This window comes from Hippocampus comes, unplaced genomic scaffold, assembly GCF_001891065.2.
Source record: "Hippocampus comes isolate QL1 unplaced genomic scaffold, H_comes_QL1_v1.1 scaffold155, whole genome shotgun sequence".
In the NCBI taxonomy this organism is placed as follows: Eukaryota; Metazoa; Chordata; class Actinopteri; order Syngnathiformes; family Syngnathidae; genus Hippocampus; species Hippocampus comes.
The window spans coordinates 2,452,596-2,474,014 of record NW_017804967.1 but is presented as its reverse complement, the minus strand read 5'-3'; the positions used below and the strand labels follow the sequence as shown (position 1 = coordinate 2,474,014).

General features: G+C 41.7%; 2 protein-coding genes across 11 annotated transcripts in view; both read right to left on the bottom strand.

Moving 5' to 3' along the window:
* The window catches only part of slc23a2 (solute carrier family 23 member 2), a 36,664-nt gene extending 28,973 nt beyond the window's left edge, over positions 1-7,691 (bottom strand). For 3 of the 8 annotated variants that reach the window (XM_019887120.1, XM_019887128.1, XM_019887137.1), the window contains exon 1: positions 7,399-7,501. Coding sequence is in view for 2 of the 8 variants with exons in the window: in XM_019887105.1 (XP_019742664.1) it covers positions 5,988-6,043; positions 7,399-7,550 (208 nt within the window). In the remaining 6 variants the exon portion in view is untranslated. Of the gene's footprint in view, positions 1-5,987; positions 6,044-6,393; positions 6,470-6,524; positions 6,697-7,398 lie in introns of those variants that run through there. The other 5 variants (XM_019887105.1, XM_019887147.1, XM_019887111.1 and 2 more) reach the window with 5 other exon arrangements.
* A 1,211-nt stretch (positions 7,692-8,902) lies between these two features.
* The window catches only part of kcnip3a (Kv channel interacting protein 3a, calsenilin), a 33,442-nt gene continuing 20,925 nt past the window's right edge, over positions 8,903-21,419 (bottom strand). The window contains exons 6-12 of one of the 3 annotated variants that reach the window (XM_019887190.1): positions 20,770-20,772; positions 12,039-12,163; positions 11,660-11,729; positions 11,404-11,582; positions 11,049-11,153; positions 10,892-10,954; positions 8,903-9,838 (exon numbers count right to left, since the gene is read on the bottom strand). In XM_019887190.1, the coding sequence (XP_019742749.1) occupies positions 9,791-9,838; positions 10,892-10,954; positions 11,049-11,153; positions 11,404-11,582; positions 11,660-11,729; positions 12,039-12,163; positions 20,770-20,772 (593 nt within the window). In that variant the 3' untranslated portion in view covers positions 8,903-9,790. Of the gene's footprint in view, positions 9,839-10,891; positions 10,955-11,048; positions 11,154-11,403; positions 11,583-11,659; positions 11,730-12,038; positions 12,164-18,087; positions 19,335-20,769; positions 20,773-21,419 lie in introns of those variants that run through there. The other 2 variants (XM_019887209.1, XM_019887200.1) reach the window with 2 other exon arrangements.

Sequence of the window (21,419 nt, the reverse complement as noted above, 5' to 3'; positions counted from 1 at the left end):
CCACAGCGACGTGGAGGAGGAAGCTGTTGTGCATGGTAATGTCGTCAAAAACAAGACAAGAAGTCTGTTGAATCATTTGAACAAGTAGCACCCAAGAGATCAAGTGGAAAGCATGAAAACGCGAGCAGAGTTTGCACAGCCTGCCCTCTTAAACATTCGCAGTTTAGTCGCGAATAACTAGCCGCCAGCCACTGGGTGAAGGCGGCAATGAAGGGTGTCATCTTTATATCAGTCACATTTGCAAGTAGCAATGATGCTAACGCCGTATGTACGATCATAACTTCAAATTTACGTTTACGTTATAAGCCGTTTTTATTTGGCTTGGTTGGTCCATTTCGTAACTGTTCAGTTATTTTATATACTTCTACATTTGTTGTACCATTGGATAAAACTTGTTTTACTCAATAATTATCTTGGTTGTCAGCACCAGTGGCAATTTAAAAGCAATGAAAATAATGATTTCTGGTCCGCCAACAGCACGTACTTGTCTCAACTGGTCCGTGACACAAAAAGGTTGGGGACTACCGTACTAAACCAGAACCAGCTAGCTTTGTGTGCTATATCTTATCAGCTGAAAAGCAGTAAAGCAGAGGAAAACAAGCATCTGACAGTCCCAATCATAAGTGACATGACCCTAAGAGTCAGTTAAGTCACTGAAGTTTGCGTTTGAATTAACCTCTTGGTGACAGGAAGAGTCACTGTCAAGTGTCTCAATGTAATCTTATCTCCCCTGCTGCCCACTTCCCCCGGGGGCCTTTTTCTGTGTGCATATCACTTTTACAGTGGGATCTAATGATGAGCCAAAGAGGAAAATAGTTGTAAGGGTAGGACAAACAAACCTAGCGCAAATGATGGTACTCAAAGCGAAAGATACGCACACACACACACACACACACACACACATCAAGGGGCATTGGGGACAGTATTTGACAGTGTTCAGTAACATGGAAGATGTCTTTTTTTTTTCTTATTGTGTGGAATTTTTGCTAAAAAGAGGACGCCGTTCGGAAAGATAAATAGAATAGGAATCCGTGGAAAGTCCCGGCAAGAGCAGCAATGAAAGTGATGCTTTTAAAAGAGGAGCCGGAGCGCATACGTACACGTTGGCATAGAGTAAGAAACTTTTTTTTTTTTTTTTTTTGCACAAAACAAGAGTTATTAAAAGTTTGACCCATGTACTGAATCGATCCATCATTTCTTATCTTTGAATCTATTTCACTTAAAACTGAGTCATAGAAAGTAGGTTTGTGTATTTCTCAAGTAGGTTTGTGTATTTCTCAAATAAAAGACGATTCAAGGACAGTTTATTTTGAAATGGAATGATTCAGTTAGATTTGGTGGTATTACACTTTGGTTCAATCTGGTCTGGCAAATTTTGAGAGTGTGATGAAATTAATTTACAACATGAATAAACTTGTCAGTAGCGCTTCTGTAAATTTGGCATTTCATTCTCCAATAGACGGTTCGATATGTACAGTATATCGATATATTTCAAAGTGGAACAATTTGATTTGGTTTGATTCAATGTACCTTTTTAAATCCAAACTTTTCTGATTCAAATTGTTTTTTGTAACAGTAACCAGAATAACAAATTAGTAGTAGCACCTCCTTGACCTACAAGTTTTTCAAGTTATGAGTCGTCATTCAGCCGATTTTGAGAGCAAAATTAGTTGAGACACTGATGCTGCTCAATGGTGGTAGTCAACTCAAAGTCAACTCCCCTCACAAATTAAAAGGGGGCTTCAACCTGTTTATTTACGCTAACACGTCAAGTTTTCTGTCAAACTCAACATAAAAGAAAGACAACTGCGTGCAGTGTAAAACAAAACACACAACTTTGCCTTTGGAACGTCCGGTAGATTACTGCAGTCGAAAACTGCAAAACTTCCTCCGCCGTTGTATGTATACAATCTATTTTTTTTCAGTCACCACATCGAGAAATTTGGGTACCTGCACGCATAGAGCGCTGTTATGAATATATATTTTTAACTAACCGGCTGATTAACTGGTTGCACAAACCACCTGTACGAACCAGACTTTCGACAGATGACGGGGAGGAATTCTCCGTGCATGCGCCGATCTGCTTGTTCTGATGTCACTTGTTGCCACATTAATGTTATTACTTGGCACTTATTCTTAACCAACTGGAAACTTGATTGGCTGTATATTGGCTGCTAAGGTATTATGCATCCATCCATCCATTATCCAAGCCACTTTGTCCTCACGAGGGTCGCGGTCGTGCTGGATGCTATCCCAGCTGTCTTCGGGGCAGTAGGCAGGGTACACCCCAAACTGCTTGCCAGCCAATCGCAGGCCACACATATATGAACAACCATCTGCTCTCACAAATCACACCAAGGGACAATTTCAAGTGTTCCATGAACCTGCTGTACATGTTCTTGGAACGTGGGAGGAAACCGGAGTCCCCGGAGAAAACCCACGCAGGCACGCAGGAGAACATGCAAACTCCACACAGGAAGGCCGGAGCCGGAATCGAACCCTGCACCTCTGCACTGTGAGGGGGACGTGTTAACCATTCGAGTACCGTGCCGCCATTAAGGTATTAATGACTCAAACTAACTTTGTGTATATTTTTTAATCTATTTTATTGTTCTACATCTCAATGGCAATGCTCAATAGTATTGATAAAAAAAAAAAAAAAAAAGCTATTTGCTCTTAAAAAGTATATAATCGATTTGAGATGCTCTATTATCATATCAGCTGCATAAAAAAATAACACATCAATGTTTTATCATGGGTTTCTAGGAAACTATATCATTCAAAATAAAATCTCTTATTGTGACAGGTGAGTGACCTGCTAATTTTCTTTTGTCGACAGGAGTGACCGACACCCATCCGATATAGAGTGGAAAAACTCTGGGTGATTAAGATGATGAGAACGATTGACATCTTGAATGTGAAGGTACGACCTGTTAAAAAGTCACAACAAACACTCTGACACGCTTCAAGTAAGCCTACAGTCCTGACGCTCATCTCAAATGATCTTTTCCCATTGAAATGAATGAAAATATCATTAATCCGTTCCAGCCTTCCTTAAAAGGTTAGAATTTAGTCAGGGAAATACACCACTTCAGGTTATTGTTATTTATCAAAACCATCCATTCATCCTTGATGCAAATCACTTATAGGCACGAGAGTCGCAAGTGTGCTGGAGCCTATCCAAGCTGTCTTCAGGCAGAAGGTGGAGTACAGTAACATGAATTGGTTGCCAGCCAATTACATCGAAAACAAACAGTAATAACATAATTAAACAGAATTAAAAAGACAGGTGGTGTGACACTGGTATGGACTCCAGCACACCCATGACCTTCGTGAGAATAAGCAGGTCAGATAATGGCTGGATGGATAAAATGAATTACACAGTTTATGACACATGGCATTGGTGGAGGCAGTGTCAATGCATTACAGTGCACTGGGCCAGCCCATGAATACTAAAAAATAAATAAAAACCCTTGCAAAATTTGTTCCAAGATCACTCGTAAAAATGTAATAAGCGTTTTCTCCGAAACACTGGGGGGACAATTAGAGAAGGTTTTGAATTTTACAAGTGTTCTCAGAATTACATTACAGTAAAGCTCATTATTTAGAATCAATTTTATATATTTATTTATTTCCACCTCACCAAGTACTAAAGTGTGGGAGGGGAAAAAACATACCAGGTCTAAACAGCAAGGCCGTCGCATGAATTCAAATGCCAAAGCTTCTGATTTGTGAGGCAAAAATGAAGTTCATGATGCAAGATTCCACTATACATACCTGTGTGGCGCAACACCTACAAAAGCCAGTTGACTTAACCCGTCTAACAAACAAACTGTGACATAGCTGACTTCATTTAAACCGATTAAACATTTTGACTTTTGATCAAAAAGGGGGCGAAAAATGCTCACACTAGGCCCAATTATCGATATGTGTGAGAGCCGCTTGAAAGGAAAATGTGAATGAATGACAAATCTTCTGTTATAGGTCTTGAAGCGCCAATTTTGCGAGATCCCTTGCTCATCTTAACTGGGACTCACAAAGAAGTATAGGTCACCGCAGATGATGGCGTCAACTGATTAATGTGTAATGTAAATGTAATGACTGATCTCACCGCTCCAGAAACTTGACCTCTTTCTTTTCTTTTTCTTTCCAGCTGTCTTACTGCCAGTAAATGAAAAAGACTGTCAAGAAGCCCTCGTCAATATTCAATAGAACACACTAGCATAAACACACAGGGAGGAAATAAGCTTTCTTGTCATAATTGAACATATAATTTTAGGATTACGACTTGAATTAGAGCCAAAACCCTGATCAACGGCCATGGTAATTACAAGGTGGCATTCATTCTCAGGCAACAAATGTCATTTATAAGCGAAAATAAGACTTATTTTACACACCACTGTTCAAATGCTTCTTTTCGTGATGTAAAAAAATTAGACCATAAATCATTTCAACACTTGGTCCCCCATTAATGTGATATATCCTGTTACAGTTAAGTTAGGGAGGGAAAAAAAAGAAACCTTTTAGAGAGGGGAAGTAAACCACAGATATCGTTTATTTTTCCAAGCAAACTCTCAAACTGGAGATGAGGTAGCCGGGTCCAGTTTTAAACAATCTCATTCATCAATACATCCATCTTCTCTGTTAAATAGGAGGCATCGTACACGTGCTACCGTTGAAAGTGCCTTTGGTAAACCCCAAATAAAGTTTAGGTTTTACTGACAGGTTTGTAGTGACGTCTTACGGTCCTCAAAGAGCTTCCATAGTATCAGCATCTTTCGGCCTTAATTCCAGAGAGTATGTTTAGCACATACCAAACAAGTAATGAAACAAAATACATGGAATAAAGCATGAAAAAGTGATTTCTATTTCAGAAATTTGAGCAATTGATCATTTTCCTGAAATGAGATCCTAACGAGCGAAAAACCCGCAAGTGTGACGTCAAATCAAAACAATAGCGGGGCTCACTATAGGAAGTGTACAAAGCCAGGCAGAAAAGTCATGAAGCAACGTTTCAAATTTATCTTAAGGGGTCCAGGTGTTTGAAGAGTTGGAGGAAGATGATGTTGTTGGCAAGATGTAGGTTGAACCACACATGTACGAGGCAGGTGGAAGAACGATAAGCTATATAGGCTGCGGTTATTAGCCTTGAGTTATTGTTTGCAATTCGAGGCTGCGCCATGCTGTAAATTGCGCACAATGGGATTACAGTACCTACTTAGTGCATGCAGTCACGCTAGCACGGAGAGCACACTTTATAGTGGGTTGGTATCCTACATTGTCATTGCTAATGTAGTTCTGCTGCGTTGTTGGCCACTCCACACATTATATCGGCAACATTGTTAGTTCCAAACTATGACAGAGCATCCCATCCATGCACTCAAATAGTTTGAATGTTTTCATACAGGATTACATCCATGTACACGTACGGTACTTTGAATCAAATGCTTTCATGAACAAAAGCGAGAGTTATTCATTGATGATCACAGCTACTTTATTTGCAAATCCGATCGAGAAAACAGAGGTCTTCTAAGTGCGTGTAAGAAAGAATGCTCGTTGACAACGGGGTGAAATTCATTCGCTCTGCGAGAATGAAACTGTATCGCTCCAATTTTCTGGTCCATTTATGTACTCTATTCTTTTCTTTTGACCAATCAAACAAATGTTTGCCTGAATGTGAACAGTGCATTGCAACACAGCACCAAGGAGTTTCGCCGTATAACTCTAACAATGGGAAAGAGCAGTTAATAGGACAATCAACAGGGCATTACAATGGCTGGCTGGTGACTCGGCATTCTGTAACTGACGTCACTTGCCGGAGATTGCCGAACAAATGCATTTTCGCTGTTAAGCGCGTTGCAATGGGTCTAATTATGAACCTGGGTGAGTTGCGTGACAAAAACTAATGAAAGTATGCTTGAAATAGTTTTAGCTCTAAGTATTACGGTACTCGGAAAATGGTTGGTCAAGTTTACTTCATACATTACCTGTAACGTTTTGGGATGGTCTACAATTGAATGTGATCGAACGTCTGTGGGATGATCTGAAGAGCGAGCAAATATTGCTATAACAAGTTGGGTCACACTGACTGACTCCTACTTAAACGGACTGGGTGGATTCTGTAATAATGTCAAAAGGTGCTGTAACAAAGCATTCTTTTAAGGGCATGCATATTTATGCAACAAGGTTATTGTGGTTTTCCCTTTTTCGTTTCCGCCGAAAAGCATTTGTTTGTTTTTCAATCGAGTTTTATAAGTAATAAGTCATGTTAATGGGCTCCAAACTAAGTACCGAGTTGTGGGTATCGACATTAGGATTTGCATTACATGTGTCTCGCTGAAATACATCAGACGAACCCTTGCAGCCACTGATCCAGGATACAGAATTTCCTACCTTTTAATTCACCATGAATGATTCCTCAAAAAGTAAGATGCATTTATCAAGATTTCTCTCTTCTGGCACACTGGGTTTATTGGGAAGAAAGTAAGCAATGTTAGTCCTCCTTTCAATTGTTTACTGTTTACCTGTAGGCTCATGCAATAACCCAGACGGCCACCTCTTTTCACGCATTAGCCAATCACAGTGGTCTCCAAACTCTGGCTTGTTTTCTTCATTTTGCGTTTCTCTCCTTTCATCGTCTTTCGAGTTAATGTCAGTTGGCAAACGAGCACCTTCGAGCATCGTCGCCAACAACTGGGCTGAAGAAATAATGATTTTTTTTTTTTTTAAGTAAAATTTACTTGTTGCACATGCGCGAGTAGATGGTCACAAATTGTGGGGGCAAAATATGACTAGTCTAGAGCCCAGCATTCAGGAGAAAAACGGATTTACCTCAAGGCTTTTTTTTTAATCACACAAACCTGGCATTTGAACAGGGGTGTTGACTTTTCAATATCCACTCTATAACTTTTCGTATGTGTTTCGAGGCAGACACACAAACACACGCACACAACTGCTTGGCTCTGTTTCCAGGACAACCTCATCCATCACCAGCACCTCACCCTCAAATAAGCTTCGGCAACACAGATAGTGCCATACTAAGTGCATTATAGGTCTAGTTGTGACTAATGCAGAGGATAACAGTTGATGCTTGGCCCCGTTCCACACATCAAAGATGAAAATGCAAAGAGGTTGCGTTATGACGTAGGCAAACAGCGGAGAAACAATAGCGTTCAGTGAATCTTAGTCGCGCTCTGTGGGAGATGTAATTGTTTGGGGAGGTCAAGGATGACAAATTAGGCCTATCACCGTCACACTGCATCACCCACGAGACCAACCTGGAGGGGGTATTTTTTGGGAGGCTCAGGCAACCCAGGTTGTGTAGTTTCTATGCTTTCTAGCCAATCGAGTGTGGTTGTGATATAAAAGAAATGTGATTCTTTGTGATTGTTCACTCACCTGCCCAGAGAAAGGGAAGACGAAGCCCACTTCCCTGCTCGGCTACGTCCGCTGGCTCGCTGCTGAAGCGGCGCGGTAAAAGCGGGTTGAGTAGGGGGCGGTAGTCGATGGAGGACGTCAGGCTTTAGCTTCAAGCCGGAGGGATAGCTCATACGAGGCGGAGAAACGGACCGGCGAGAGAGGTTTTGAAACCGGTCGAGGCAGAGGGAAATCTCCCTTTCCACGACAGACAGTTTGGTAACCACTACACGCGGAGGGATTTATGTCTTTCATAAACCACGGGGTTGAAGTAAGGTTTCACGCATGCGCATAACGGCAGTGACGTCTGGCACCTGCCTCACGGCGTTTCGGCCAATCAGAGTCGGCGGGTTGATGACTCACCAAACTCCCTCCGTGTGTAACGTCATACAATACCATATTCTTCCGACTTGCTTAAAATAAACTGAATTTACCTTTGAATACCTTTACATGCTGACTATTCTAGTTCATTCCAATGTTTTCTTCTTATTTTGATGAGAAAATCACACTGCCCTCTAGAGTCGATCGTTTGCACTTCCATTGCATCATGACTACTGCAGTGTTTCCTAACCTCAACTGTGCCAAGGAACATTTTGCTTATTCACCAAACACCACCACCAAAGTATAAACACTGAAATACCGATGCTCTAGTTTCAATCTGCTCTCAATTGAACTCGCTCGGTGCAAATTATGGGCTTGTTTAATTGGACGTAATGTTGATAAACATAAAAGAAGCCCCAAGTCATTCTACATGTATACTCTCAATGGTAACAAGTGGTTGCTGTGTCGGGTTTTTGTATCTTCTGCCATCTAGTGGAAAAACATTTAATTGTTCTGTCTGTCACAATACAGTACATTACTGGCCCAGACAGATCAACGAAGATGTATTTCTAATTTATGATTTTCAGACAAATTAAGCGAAATTGGATACATTCCTGTAGCACCCCTGATTATCTCTCACGGCAAATTTAATATTTTATGTACTGTAGTCATGTTGCTGCCTTATGGTAAAATAATCCTCACTATGGCAATGGGTGGGCTACCCTTTTATTCTTAAACATGAAACTAGTGTTCAGGTAAGGCAGGTAGTTAGTTAGCTCGATAGATAGAGTAAAGCACATTTAAAAATCTCTTGGAATTGCATGATACTTCAAATAAATCTTCCTCATCTTCATGTTTCAATCGGTGCCTCCGTGTAACCAAATACAAATCTGATATTCCAGCCACAATAAACGGGATAGCTTGTTCTGCGCTGTTTTTTTTTTTTTTTGTAGTAGCAGTGCAACATGGTGGGCTAAGGGACATTTCAATAAACCCACACACATCCATCACCTTGTATATACTGTTAAGATGTAGTACTGTAGTTGGTATTTTTCCCTGCTGGCAAATGTCACACTTGTCCTGTGTTAAATCAACTAAAAGCTCATTCTGTATAAATGATGGCCAAGCCCTGGAGGGAAAATGTCCTGAAAATAAGACTGAAAGCCGAGGTCACAGCACTCGACTGCATCTTTATTAACCCACGTCACAAAGATCCGATTGTACTGCACATTACACTGTGGCACTTGAGTCAGCATGCGAGAAGATACTGAAGAACCAACATAAATAAAACCTTCATTCAGCATATAAACCCCAGTTTTACATACCTCATTCTTCAAGTACTGCACAGATAGACTGTGGTCGTTTTACTAATTTAAACATAACCTTAATTCAATACAAAACAACACAAAGCAATCTGCTTTAATTCTATGAGGTGCTGTCACTAAATGTCATTTTTGGTTTACAAAAGCGAGACAGCTTTACACACACTATGTACAGACATTTCCACTCAGCTGTGCAGATATTGACACTGCTTTGTTTTTCCCCAGGCGCAGAAACTAGAATTCTTAGTGCAAGCTAATTCCATGTCACAAACATGCTTTGTTCCCCCTTTTTAGTTTCCATTTCGTCACCCGTTGTGAGCTCAACAGTGCTGACTTTATGCAGTACGTTTGTCCAAATAAAAGGGAACTATGAGGCCTAATATTGTGTCCTTCATTTGACGAGGACCTCTTCCTCCAGTTTGGTGACAAAAGTCCTTTTGTGGCTTTATTAGGAACACAAAATGTACAAAAAAAGTGTGCTGCTGTGCGCTCTCAACAGGAAGGTCATCTCGTGTCCAATGTGGTCCTTTTAAGTAGCTGCGGGATAGTGCACCTAAAAGAAGTGTTGTGAGAAATAGAAAAATCCCCCATGTGTCTTTGCACTACTTAAAGTACATGAAGTGCCAAGATGTCATCTATTTGGTGGTTCAGGTACGGGTGATGGGTGTGCTGTGGTTGTGAGTGTGGTCTGTATGAAAAAAAAAAATACTTTCTCAAAGCAACCTGATGTATTAGATTACATTCTCAAATAGCTGCATGGAGTTCATGATGTTCTCATCCTGGACAGAAAAAAGATGGAAAGATATTTAATACATTGAAACAACGATATGAGAAAATATGATCCATCCAACGATCATTTTCGATAGCACCTATCGCCATTTTGGTTCCGTGTGAGCTGGAGCCTATCCCAGCAGACTTTGCGGCAAGAGATGGGGCATGCCTTCGACTGGCTGCCAGCCAATCACCGATAGACAAAGAACCATTCATATCAACAACTATGGACCATTTAGACATTTCAGTAAATCTTATACGCATTATTTTAGAATGTGAGATGAAGCCAGAACAAGGAGACCATGGAAACTCCAAACTATGCTGGAGCAGAGATCCAAACCCTTAAACTCAGAAATGTGAGGAAAAGACACAATAACCACTCATTCACCTTGCCCATATACATATAAATCAATAAAATAACGATCATATTTTTTTGTATAAACATTTAAAAGGCAGGGTTCACCAAACCAGACATCAAGGCGAGGTTAACTCAAGGTTAACTTTCAGCCCACAGGATGATCATTTGTGGCCCCTCCTCAACATCAAAGTTTAACGTAGTGTGGCCAGCCGTTTTTTTGTCATGTCATTTCCCTGGGTGTTTTGTTTTGTTTTTTTTAGCACGTATGGTTCAGCCCACAGGATGATCATTTGCGGCCCCTCCTCAACATCAAAGTTTAATGTAGTGTGGCCCGCCAGTTTTTTGTCATGTCATTTCCCTGGTTGTTTTGATTTTGGGTTTTTTTTTAGCACTTATGGGCGACCATAAGTCAGGCTCATGACAGCTTTCTGTGAAATGTAATTCGGAAGTGAACAAGAGGACAGAAAAGATACCCCATTTCCCAGTCCCAGTCGGGTCTTTTTCAAAACTTGCCCCGATGGGAAAGGGTGGCAATAAGAGACCAGCCAATTAAAGGAAAAAAATATATACTGTAATCAACATAAACTAAAAATAAATAACATACCTTCATTTATTACAATAATCATGAAGCAAGAATTTGTTTCAATGACTCATTCTGGATCCAAAGCCCGAGTTTGTAAACCCTGTTAAGAATATCCTTTACCTTCTGGCAGGTCTCGATGAATTCTTCGATGGTCACAACACCATCTCGGTTTCTGTCCATTTTCTGTAGGACAGAATTAGGAAAGCAAAAGCAGAGAGTCATACAAGTAATGACTGGAGGATATATGCGACTTTGCGTAAGCATGATTGTTGAGAACCTGGAAGAATTTGTCCACATGCTCAGACGGGGCCTCGTCTCGCACACACGGGTAAGTGTACCTGCCCATCATGTCGTAGATAGACTTCATTATTGCCAGCATCTCCTGCGCGAGGCACAAACGTTCAATTTACGCATACAAGAGGGTTCACTAAATGGTTGACTCAAGCCAAATTAAAAAGAAGTTTTCTATGTTCTCTATGGCTCAACTATATGGTCTTCAATGTACAATCACAATATTTTGCGACAAATAAGAAAAAAGCTCCTTTCCGGATGATGTCATAATGGTTGTGTATAGTATGGGAGGAGGAGATTTGAGCAAAAGAAAGAAACAAGCACTCTGGCCCCTGTAGTACCTCTTTGGTGATGTAGCCATCTTTGTTGATGTCGTATAGGTTGAAGGCCCAGTTGAGCTTTTCTGTGACGGAGCCTCTGAGCAGCACCGACAGCCCGATGACAAAGTCCTCAAAGCGGATCGAACCATTTCTGTCGATATCAAAGGCGTTGAACAGGAAGTGAGCGTACGTGGTGGCGTCTGCAAGGGATGAGAGAGAGCTGGGTTTCAGGTACGTTACCATAGATACAACCTGGTGCAAGGAAAGGAAAGCTAACCTCCTTGAGGAAAGAACTGAGAATAGATGGACTTGAACGTCTCCTCGTCAACCAGACCACTGGGACATTCCTGCCCGAGGGAATATGAGGAGGAAAAAAAAAAAAGGAAAATGCAAATTATTCAGAGCTGAAACACACTGGGTATGTCTTCCTTACTCATGGGTACAAGTTAGAGATTGGGATTCAAATCTAGATCTCGTGACTGTGAGGCAGACATACCAACCACTACTTTTTTTTTTTTTTGGCCTTATTTGACTTTTCAGATCAAAATTTAAAAATGCAGTCCCTGATTAATGACCAGTAAAAATAGCTCATAGCATTTGACAAATTGTGATCAAACCTTGTCAATCAAATCAACAGACTTTTCCCCCCCACATACATTCTTGAAGCCTCTGTAGAGCGACTGAAGCTCCTTTCTGGTGAACTTGGTCTGAGCCTGAAGCTGGTCCAGGCCCTCCGGCTGGTGACGCACCGTCGACAGCTCCAGATCACTGTCACTGTTGTCTGTGGGACAGAGAGAGAGAGAGAGAAGGAAGAGGAAATAGATAGTAATGTGGGGGGGGGGGTGTGCATACAGGCCAACATTCAGGGAGCGTTGGGGGATCTTACATTTAAGAAAGAGGAAGCAGGTAGAGAGAATGTTTTGACAAGCAAAAAGGCAAGGGGGGGAAATGGGTTGTACTTTCTTAATGGCGGAAATGTCACCAAACATTTTCTGTTTGCTTTTGTTTTTAAAACACACACTGTCTAATCTGCTGGTTGCCAGTTCACACACACTAAGAGAAAGCACAGCATGGGCCGGGATGAATTAAAAACAAATCATATAAAGAGCAGGGATGAGGAATTTTCCAGAGCACTATTTTCCATACTCACCATCTTTAGACAGAGAGAAGAGAGGAAGGGGTGCGGACACCACAATTGAGGGAAAGAGAGCACATGGAGGACAGTGGGAGAGTAAGGAAGAAACAAAACAAAGAATAAGGTCAGGCTGGACAGTCAAGATTTTTTGTATGACGAGAGCAGAGCGGACGGAGTGCAGGAAGAACAACTTTGAACCGTCTAGCCATTCCTCTCCGATGCTTACCCTATTCAGGGTCACGGGTGAGCTGTAAACGATCCAAGCCGAAGTACAGTAAGTGAAAAGTGTATTTGTTGTATTATCAGTTTTGATTTTCTCCGGCTTTTAAAAATCACATTTCAGATATAAAAACAGTATTTGTTTTGGGTCTACATATAGTCTCAGTCAGGCGGAATCCCCGCATCTCCTATATCGCTACTTTTCAGAAACATCAATCCATGCATCAATCCAAGGTGGTATTACATTTTACATTGCTATCATATCCCACTGCGCACCGGCATAAACACACCATCGTCTCAAAATCATTTTCAAACACCAATTTAATCGGCTTGCAAAAACAAACATCTAATTTATTGCACTGTTATTGTTCAAAATGGAACGAACCGTGCACATCAAAGTCTGCGCTCATGCCGCCCCTCCGAACAGACAAAAAAAAAAAAAAAAAATCTTTTAATACTTCACAAAGACAAACACCTGTGGTTACAGCTTCCCACACTTCAAAGGCCTCGGAGCAAAAACTGATGCAATGAAATGAATCCGCATGCAAATCTTGGTGGCTGACCCCACAGCGATCCATTTTGAACAAAACAGGCTTACTCAAATCTATCTCATCTATTTTCACTTAACGTCGAACAAACATCCAGACTTTCAATCCTGAGGCAACATAATGTGACGAAAGAGACAAGAGTTTTACTTCTCAGACACAGTTCAAGATATTTCCAGCACTATAATTGGCTAATCATGCATAAAAATGACAAAACGACGTTGGGGAGAGACTCATTATATAAATTTGTTGAAAAAAATATTAATTTGACCATACAGTATTCGGATAAACACTGTAAATTTTCTGCCTGATCGTGAAGATGTGAACTTTTAAGGCCAATGCCATCATCCAAGTGCAATAAAAGAAAATAAGAAAATAATTCAACCCGGGTTGTGCAGAAGCGTTCAAGTCCCTCACCAGTCTCGGTGATGTCAATGAGGCCCAGCAAGTGCATCAATTTGAGGAACATGATGACCAGACACACGATGCCCACCGTCTGCAGGCCCTCTGTCTCCCACCGGACACTCATCCTGCCCTCGTCTTCTAACTTTCCTTCCAAGGTCGCGTGTCTCTGCTGCTTATATGCTCATCGTGGTCGCGCTCTGGTCCATGTCTGCGTCCTGACACTTCGCTCGTCACTCTCTGTCTGTCACACTTCTTCCCCGACGGCGTCTCTTTTTAGCTCGCTCCCTCTGCCATATTAATTGACTGGCCTTTTTTTTGCTTTCTGCACTTTCTGCACCCTCGCTTCACCACCTGATTGCATTTTTTTTTTTGCACTCTAGCCATAAGTGACAGAAAGATGTGATGGTCTGAATGCCCTTCTTAAAGGCTACATATTACGGAAAAGGAACTTTTTCATTGCTTGTATACAAATCATCAGCCATCTGCAAGTCTATGTTTTGTTGTCAGCTTATTTCGGAAAATGTGTCTCCGAGAGAGTAGTTCTGAATTTCTGGTCCACTGTTGCGTAACAGTTGCCCCAAACAAAGCATCCCTGTGGTTGACTTGGACGCTAGCCTGGGTGAAGATCCGAAGCTACTTTCAAGTGACAACTGGATGGCACTCTGTGAAACAATATTAGACAGAAAACACCAAAGCAAAACAGAGCTTAAGCAGAGCTGCTTTGAGACTTGAAGACTGCACAGACTAGCATTAGCTAATGGCTGGGAAGTGGGAAAAGGTTAAATGTGTCAGCTATTTGAGGTGCGACAAAGAAACAGCACTCTGGCATCTAGTCTCACCATGACTCAACACAAAATGGCTAAGTGCTTATGTCACAGTGCTGCGCAGTATCTCACAGACTCACACTACTCTGTTATAATAGTGTTCATTTCTCTCACCCTGTGCCTCTTTTACTGGCTTTTTTGAAGAACAGTGCCATTATTTCTTGGTTTTCCCAAAATATTTTAAGGAATTAAGGCGATGCTACTCAGTGAATGAATAAAAACAGAACAAATCCACAGTTTTGAGGTCAAATGTCAACAATGTGACCTCAATCGCATTGTGCCAAAACCACACCGTGACCTACTTTTCCAAATGTTCCACCGTCTCCTCCGGGATGCTCACAAGGGTACGGCAGCACAAGTATTCGGTGGAGTCCTGACACATTCATGGTGTAATGAAAAGGGAACAGGGAACGTTCACTCCCTCGGGTTCTGTTACACTTGTTCAACGCTCATCTCATGGGCAAGGAACACAGCTCTTGGACTCCCTCTAGTGGACAACTCTTAAAAAAACATACAAAGCCCACCAGCATTTTTTTTGAAGCAGAAGAAATCAGTCTTGTTTTTGTATATTCAACTATAAGTGAGCCTTGTCCCCCCCCCACCCCTCCCCAACTATACTATAAAGTCACTTATTGTGATATAAAAAAAAACACACGGTGTCACAAATGTTACAGAATACAGTTGAAGAAAGAAAATGTTTTTTTTCAATGAAAACACTTTATTCACAAACCGCTAAGCTATGAAAACTACAACACATGGCCTAAAATCGTTCACCAAAAAAAACCTAAAAAAATAAAATAAAAACGGTATATTGAAGACACAAGTGCAATATTTAAAATGTATATGCAACAAACAGTTGTGTCTTGGAACACAAATGCAATACTTTGACTTACTTTCCACATATTATTCCAGAGCTATGAAATTGATTACTCAAGCCCATGGCTTTCCTCACTGATCTGTCTCAGGAAGCTTTTGGCTTTATCATTTCCCCATGCTGATATCAGACATCCCATACTCGCATAAATCTGGCTACGAGCATGACCTCAGTGGTTGCAATTGTATAAGTCATGCAATTTGATGATCTACTTTGGAAATATAACGGTGACGACGAGTGGAGTGGCTAATTCAGACTAATGAGTGAGATAGGATGAGGTTAAGTAGAGTGAGGAGCACGGTGAGACACGTGATGGACATTTTTTTGGGTGCGACTGATGGATGATCAATGCCCTTCAGGGCCCTGGAGGAATTCTACGGGTTCCATATTTAGGCGGCCTCAGAGAAAACCTGCTCAATACCGCATGTATAATTGATGCGAGGTAATGCTAAACCGGGGTGCATCACGACAGGCTTTGGGGAAGCGGGGGTATCAAGAGAGCTGATGCGATTGAAAGGCGTGATGAATAATAAAAGAAAAGAACATTACTGGGGCTTTTGCTGAATTTATTACTTACTGATGCTGAGCAATATTACAAACACTAATGTGGCGCCGGCAGCCTTCTTGCTGTAATTGGCTTGGCATGCTGACTGCAAGCCACTCTGACCCAAAGACCAAAATCAACAAGACCGCGATGGCTCTAGAACTGCAAAATATGAACCAAGAACGCCCAAACGCCCCCAAAGTTATACAAACCATTTTTGGGTGAGATTTCAGCACAGGGAACATCTACAGTAAAGCAATAGTGCTCAAATTTTTTTTACACCACATAGAAAAATATTTAGGACTCCAAGTGCCAGCATTAAAATAATAGTTGCTCAAAAACAGAGAGAGGTTTTCTTCCAAAAAAAAGCATATTTAATATTGTAAGCTATTGTAATGCAAAGTTGAAATGCTAACACGCCTGTCATGTCGTTCTCAGTCGACAGCAGGTGACAGACTGCATTTTTTTAAAGGTGTTAATTGTACATGAAGAATCATGAAGTTATCAAAAAAGACAACTTTTTACTGCTGAAAATGGATACATAAGTTTCGTACCCCTTTAATATGATCGGCGTCTTCACACACTTTGTAGATGACTATCATTCATTACAAATAGAAACATAATTAAATGTAATTTGGGCAAATTTGTTATTTCTGATGTGTGCCTCAAATTGGTAGTAAGCCTTCACATAGCAAAACTCAATTTCAAAAAGTTTGGTGACCTCTTCCCTGGTACACACAGTTCACACACACTTGGCACATTCCAACAATACTTATGAAAAGCCTCGAGAGTCAACAGTAAATCTTCCCCCTTCTCATTCCCTCTGAATTATGCGTCTGTCAGAAATCTTTAAAGAATTCTTAATCTGCAGCATTTTAGGTTCATTTTTATTAAGGTCAACTCGTTTGTACATTGAAAAGGTCATTAGGAATGTTAAAATGTGACTTAAAACATTGGGGACAATTTTATTCTGGAATAAATAAATGTGTTCTTCATTCGTTTCTGAGGGGACAAACATATTCTGGAATAATGGGCAACTTGGAAGTCAACCAGGCAGCACGAAGAGCTAGTGGCTAACATAGTGGCCTCACAGTTCAGGGATTTGGACTTCCTGTGTCTGGATTTTCCATGTTCTCCTCGCGCTCACTTGGCTCATCCCCACATACTCCGGAGGGATTCCACCCACATTCCAAAAACATTCATGTTGGGTTCACCGAAGACTCTTAAATCGTCCGTCGGTGTGAACGTGAGTGTGTGAATGGATTTTTGTCTACACGTGCACTGCAATTGATTGATGACCAATCCAGAGTGGACCCTGCCTCTCGGGATAAGATTTCATCTCACTTGTGACCCTAGAAAGATAAGTACTACAGAAAACGGATGGATGGTGGAAGCCAATCAGAAGAAATTACTCAGCAGCCGGCCCTCTGTTGGTCAATTAAAAGCCGACGCAATCAGCTACCTGAGTCACCCTACCGTCCTTCCATCCATCCAGCCATTGTCCCAATCATGAGACCAACCCCCTAAAGGTCTACCATCACACCTGTCATGTCCAGCCGACAACCCACCGATCAACCTTCCCTTTCCAACAATAACGACCTACACTCATTTGTCCAACCAAACCTCAATCAGCCCACCTATCCATTGACCCAATCACCTATCAACATACTTACACAATAGTTGGAATACTTTCCCAGCAGTCTCTTTCTAACCATCTGTGTACATCACATCACTCATTTTATTCTTTATTTTATTGTTTTATTTCCTGCGCTTCTTCTTTGTTTAGCTATTATGTTATTTTCAAGTGCACAATGTGTTTGCTGGCTCGGTATTGCGGCTGTTATTTATCAAGCGACAACAGGCTATCAATTACTGTTGTAGGTGTAAGGTTTAGATTGGATTTAACAGAAATGTTTTTCATCCTGGAAACAAATAATAAAAAGCAAAAGCCTTATAATAACAAAATGTCCCCTGCCGTTCTCTTTACAAGTCTATCCCAGGCTTTGTGCCAGGTGTATGCTTCTATTTTTTATATATTTTTTTTTACAACACTTTGTAGGTCAAATGTTGTCTTCGCAGTCGCTAATATCATAGAGGTTTTGTGCCTTCTGAGGCAACGATAAAGCTGATAATGGAGAGGGGCCCATGTTGACCCTTACCTTCAAAAGAGGACATGGGTTCCAGTATGCCAAACTGCTTGAGAACAGCCATGAAGAGAATGATAACCACACCGATGGCAAACAGCTCCATGCCTTGGATCCCCATGGTTGCACGGGACGGGCTTTATAGATGAAAAAGGCAGAGACGACCCGGGTTCGCGTGGGCCGGGCCGCCCGGCAAACAAGTGTTCTCACCAGAGCTCAGCCAGGGAGTGACGGGAATCAGCCTGACAGGTGGGAGACTGCATGGGTTTGTATCGAGACACCATGAGAAGCGGGCCAACAAGCTGCTTGTAATGTCAACAGTGATGCTGAAGTGGAAACAACGTGGATGCCGACATATATGGAAAACCTCCCTCTGTGGATCCGGGAGGCAAGGCGGGGGTCATTTATTATTAGGGACAATAAAAGAGATGTTTCAAGTCACTTTCCTCCAGATTCCCTCTTAAAGCAAACAGCTATTATCAGTCCGCCTGTCATCGCTTTGCTCTAAATCACATGACGGGTTCACCTAAGGATGTTTTTGAGGAATAGCACACACTTTGTTGGGTGTCCCCCATAGTCCTCGTGACTTTGGGATCCCGATCTCTTCTTTCAGGTGGGAGAAAGTCCAACTGCGTTGAACAGTGGTGGCTTTATCATCCATATGACGCAATTGGAAATAAATCACCAAATCACATGCGAGAAAGGCGTGAACCCAAAACAGAACAAAACACAGCTTGTTTCGCCAGCTGCTGCTCACTGCAGTTCCGAGGCAATGTCGGAAAAAAATAGCAAAAAGTTCAATGCAAGATTGCAGAGAAGCAAGCAATGGTCAGACAGTGGCTAAAAATGAGCCAAGAAACAACTCCAACGTCCTCCTGCTGCTCCGGTTCTGGATTTAGTAATCCCCAAATGCATCCAGTAATTTAAAATTGAACTTCAATTTTAGGCTCCTCTGGTTGAGTCCACTTCTGCACACACCCAAATCCAAATCCACCTCCCGATATGGAAGCGTCCAGTACGAGCGAGGAGAATCTGTGAAGGGATACCCCCGCCAATGCGACTCTGCCCACGATGCACCTCGAGGTATAAAACCAAACTGCCCCGTGCATTTTATACCTCCGGCTATCCCTACTTCCCTCTGGTCTCACCCTCCTCCGCCTTTTCCTCCTCCTCTTCCTCCTTTCTCTCCATCTGATATGCCTTGAAACCCCGAACGCACCACCCCCTCCCTGCATTTCCTCCGTCGTTCCATAACTTTGGTCAACCACATACTTTTAACACCCCCCCCCCCACACACACACCCATAACCCTTACTCCCACCACTTTTGTTTACAATTTTGTGACTTGTAGTGACAAAAAAAAAAAAAAATCTTTCTCGCAAAATATTCCACAGCTGGCCACAGCTACAATAGATAAAATGTGAGTCATGTCAAAAAAGGATCCGTGATCACTCTGCACTGGCTAATGCATCAAAGTGAGGCTAGGGTGTGTGTGTGTGTGTGTGTGTGTGTGTGTGTGTTAATTCACTGACTTGGTCGAAGGAAGAAGACACAAAAAGGGAGGCCAAAGTCAGCAAAATCAATCCTTGTGGTCGGACAGGAGTGGGGAGCTCCCCTTCACTTGTGCTCTTTTTTTTTTTTTTTTTTTTTTTAAATCTCCACTGCTTTGCACTCCGGGAAAAAAATAGCATCAAACATGACATCTCACTTTTTTTTTTTTTCCCAGCAACAGTGCATGTGCTGTCAATAGTTGTCAATCGGTAATAGAGTGAGTGCGCTGTCAATCTTTGCACATCATCCCCTCAAGGTCAAGTTTAGATTCTTAATTCGCACTTTAGTGAAGCAGAGTGGATCAACTGACGGGCACCTGCACACACCCTGAAGCATGATATATGTGCGTAGTGGTGCTTTTCAAGGGGTGTTCTGTGTGTATGTGTGTGCGTTTCTGCAGCCATTAGGACACTAACAGGTTTTTAAAAGGAAGGCTGTCCTCTGCCTGCTGACACAACAGTCAGTAAAGGCTGATTGAAATTGCATCATGTCTAACCACAAAGTAAAATCTAAATCTTCTGCATGGATGTTGACAAAAATCCAACTCATCACCTCGAACTGCCCCCGCGCCCCCCGTCTTTAGATCCACTGCAAAACTGCTCGATACTGTCACATGTTTATGTGGTGTATGTAATTGCTGCCAGTCGGGCTTCGATCCGTCAAACCCAAAAGAATGAGATGAGGGTGGGATATCAGGATCAATGTAGTGCTGTCTCTAATGTCCGTAGTACACAAACAAGAATGCAGGCACTTGCCAAAAGGTAAGGTCAGCAGACCTTGACTGCCCATTGGTGGCTAGTTGCGGGACTGCAGAGGTTTAAAAAGCATCTTTGCATCATACAAAGTGCTAAAATTGATTTGTGGGACAATTTGAATTTGTGAATGCAGACATTTTATGATCATGTTTGCTTTCATTATTATTTGATAAAAAAGGATGGAAAGTCTTCAGGAATGTTAGTGGTCCAGTTAGAACCCCGGTTCCTCAAGAGTCATATCCTTCTTGTTTTAGAGCTCTCCCTACTCCGACATACCTGATTCAATTCATCATGGTCATTTCAGGCTTCTACAGAGCTTGCTGAGGAGCTGATCGTTTGAATCTGTTTCAATCAATTTCAGGCATGGGTTCATGTAACATTTTTTTTTTTACCATCTATCATAATGTTTTTGTTTTTTTTAACTGTCCATGCGGTGCCCATGACCCTCATGAGGATATGAGGGTAAGCGGCTCGAATATGGGATGAATGGATGGCTGTCCATGCAGTGCGTGTAAATTCTATGCACTCCATGTCAGCAGTCATATTGATGTCACTCTCTTAAATAACTTGACAAAGCATTAACAGCAAAACTTATTTTAGATGATGTCACATAGAATAGATCTTAAAGGCCCCAAATTATCCTTTTGAGATCTAGGACAAAAAGCAAGGAAACAAAAGTCGGTCGAAATCTATTTGAGCCTAAAACAAGTTCAATGACTGCACACGTTGTGTTCGCACCAAAATATGAAAATAACGTCAAGCGCCAGTCAGGAAACATCTTGCCTGTTGATTGAGCTGAGGGACCATTACAGACGGAGTTTCTGGAGACACATTTGTGACGTTCTAAGATGTATACAGTTTCACCACAATACACATGCTAGCATAAATTTGTACGTTTTCCGCCTTGTGGCACCGCCCCCCTAAAAGGCAATTCCTTCACTGGCACAAAGCGATTCCAAGCAGGAACCCTTATCCCATTACTCCCTCACTCATGAGTTGTTGTGCAAGTGCACCAAATGTTCAGACCTACTATGACAACTGC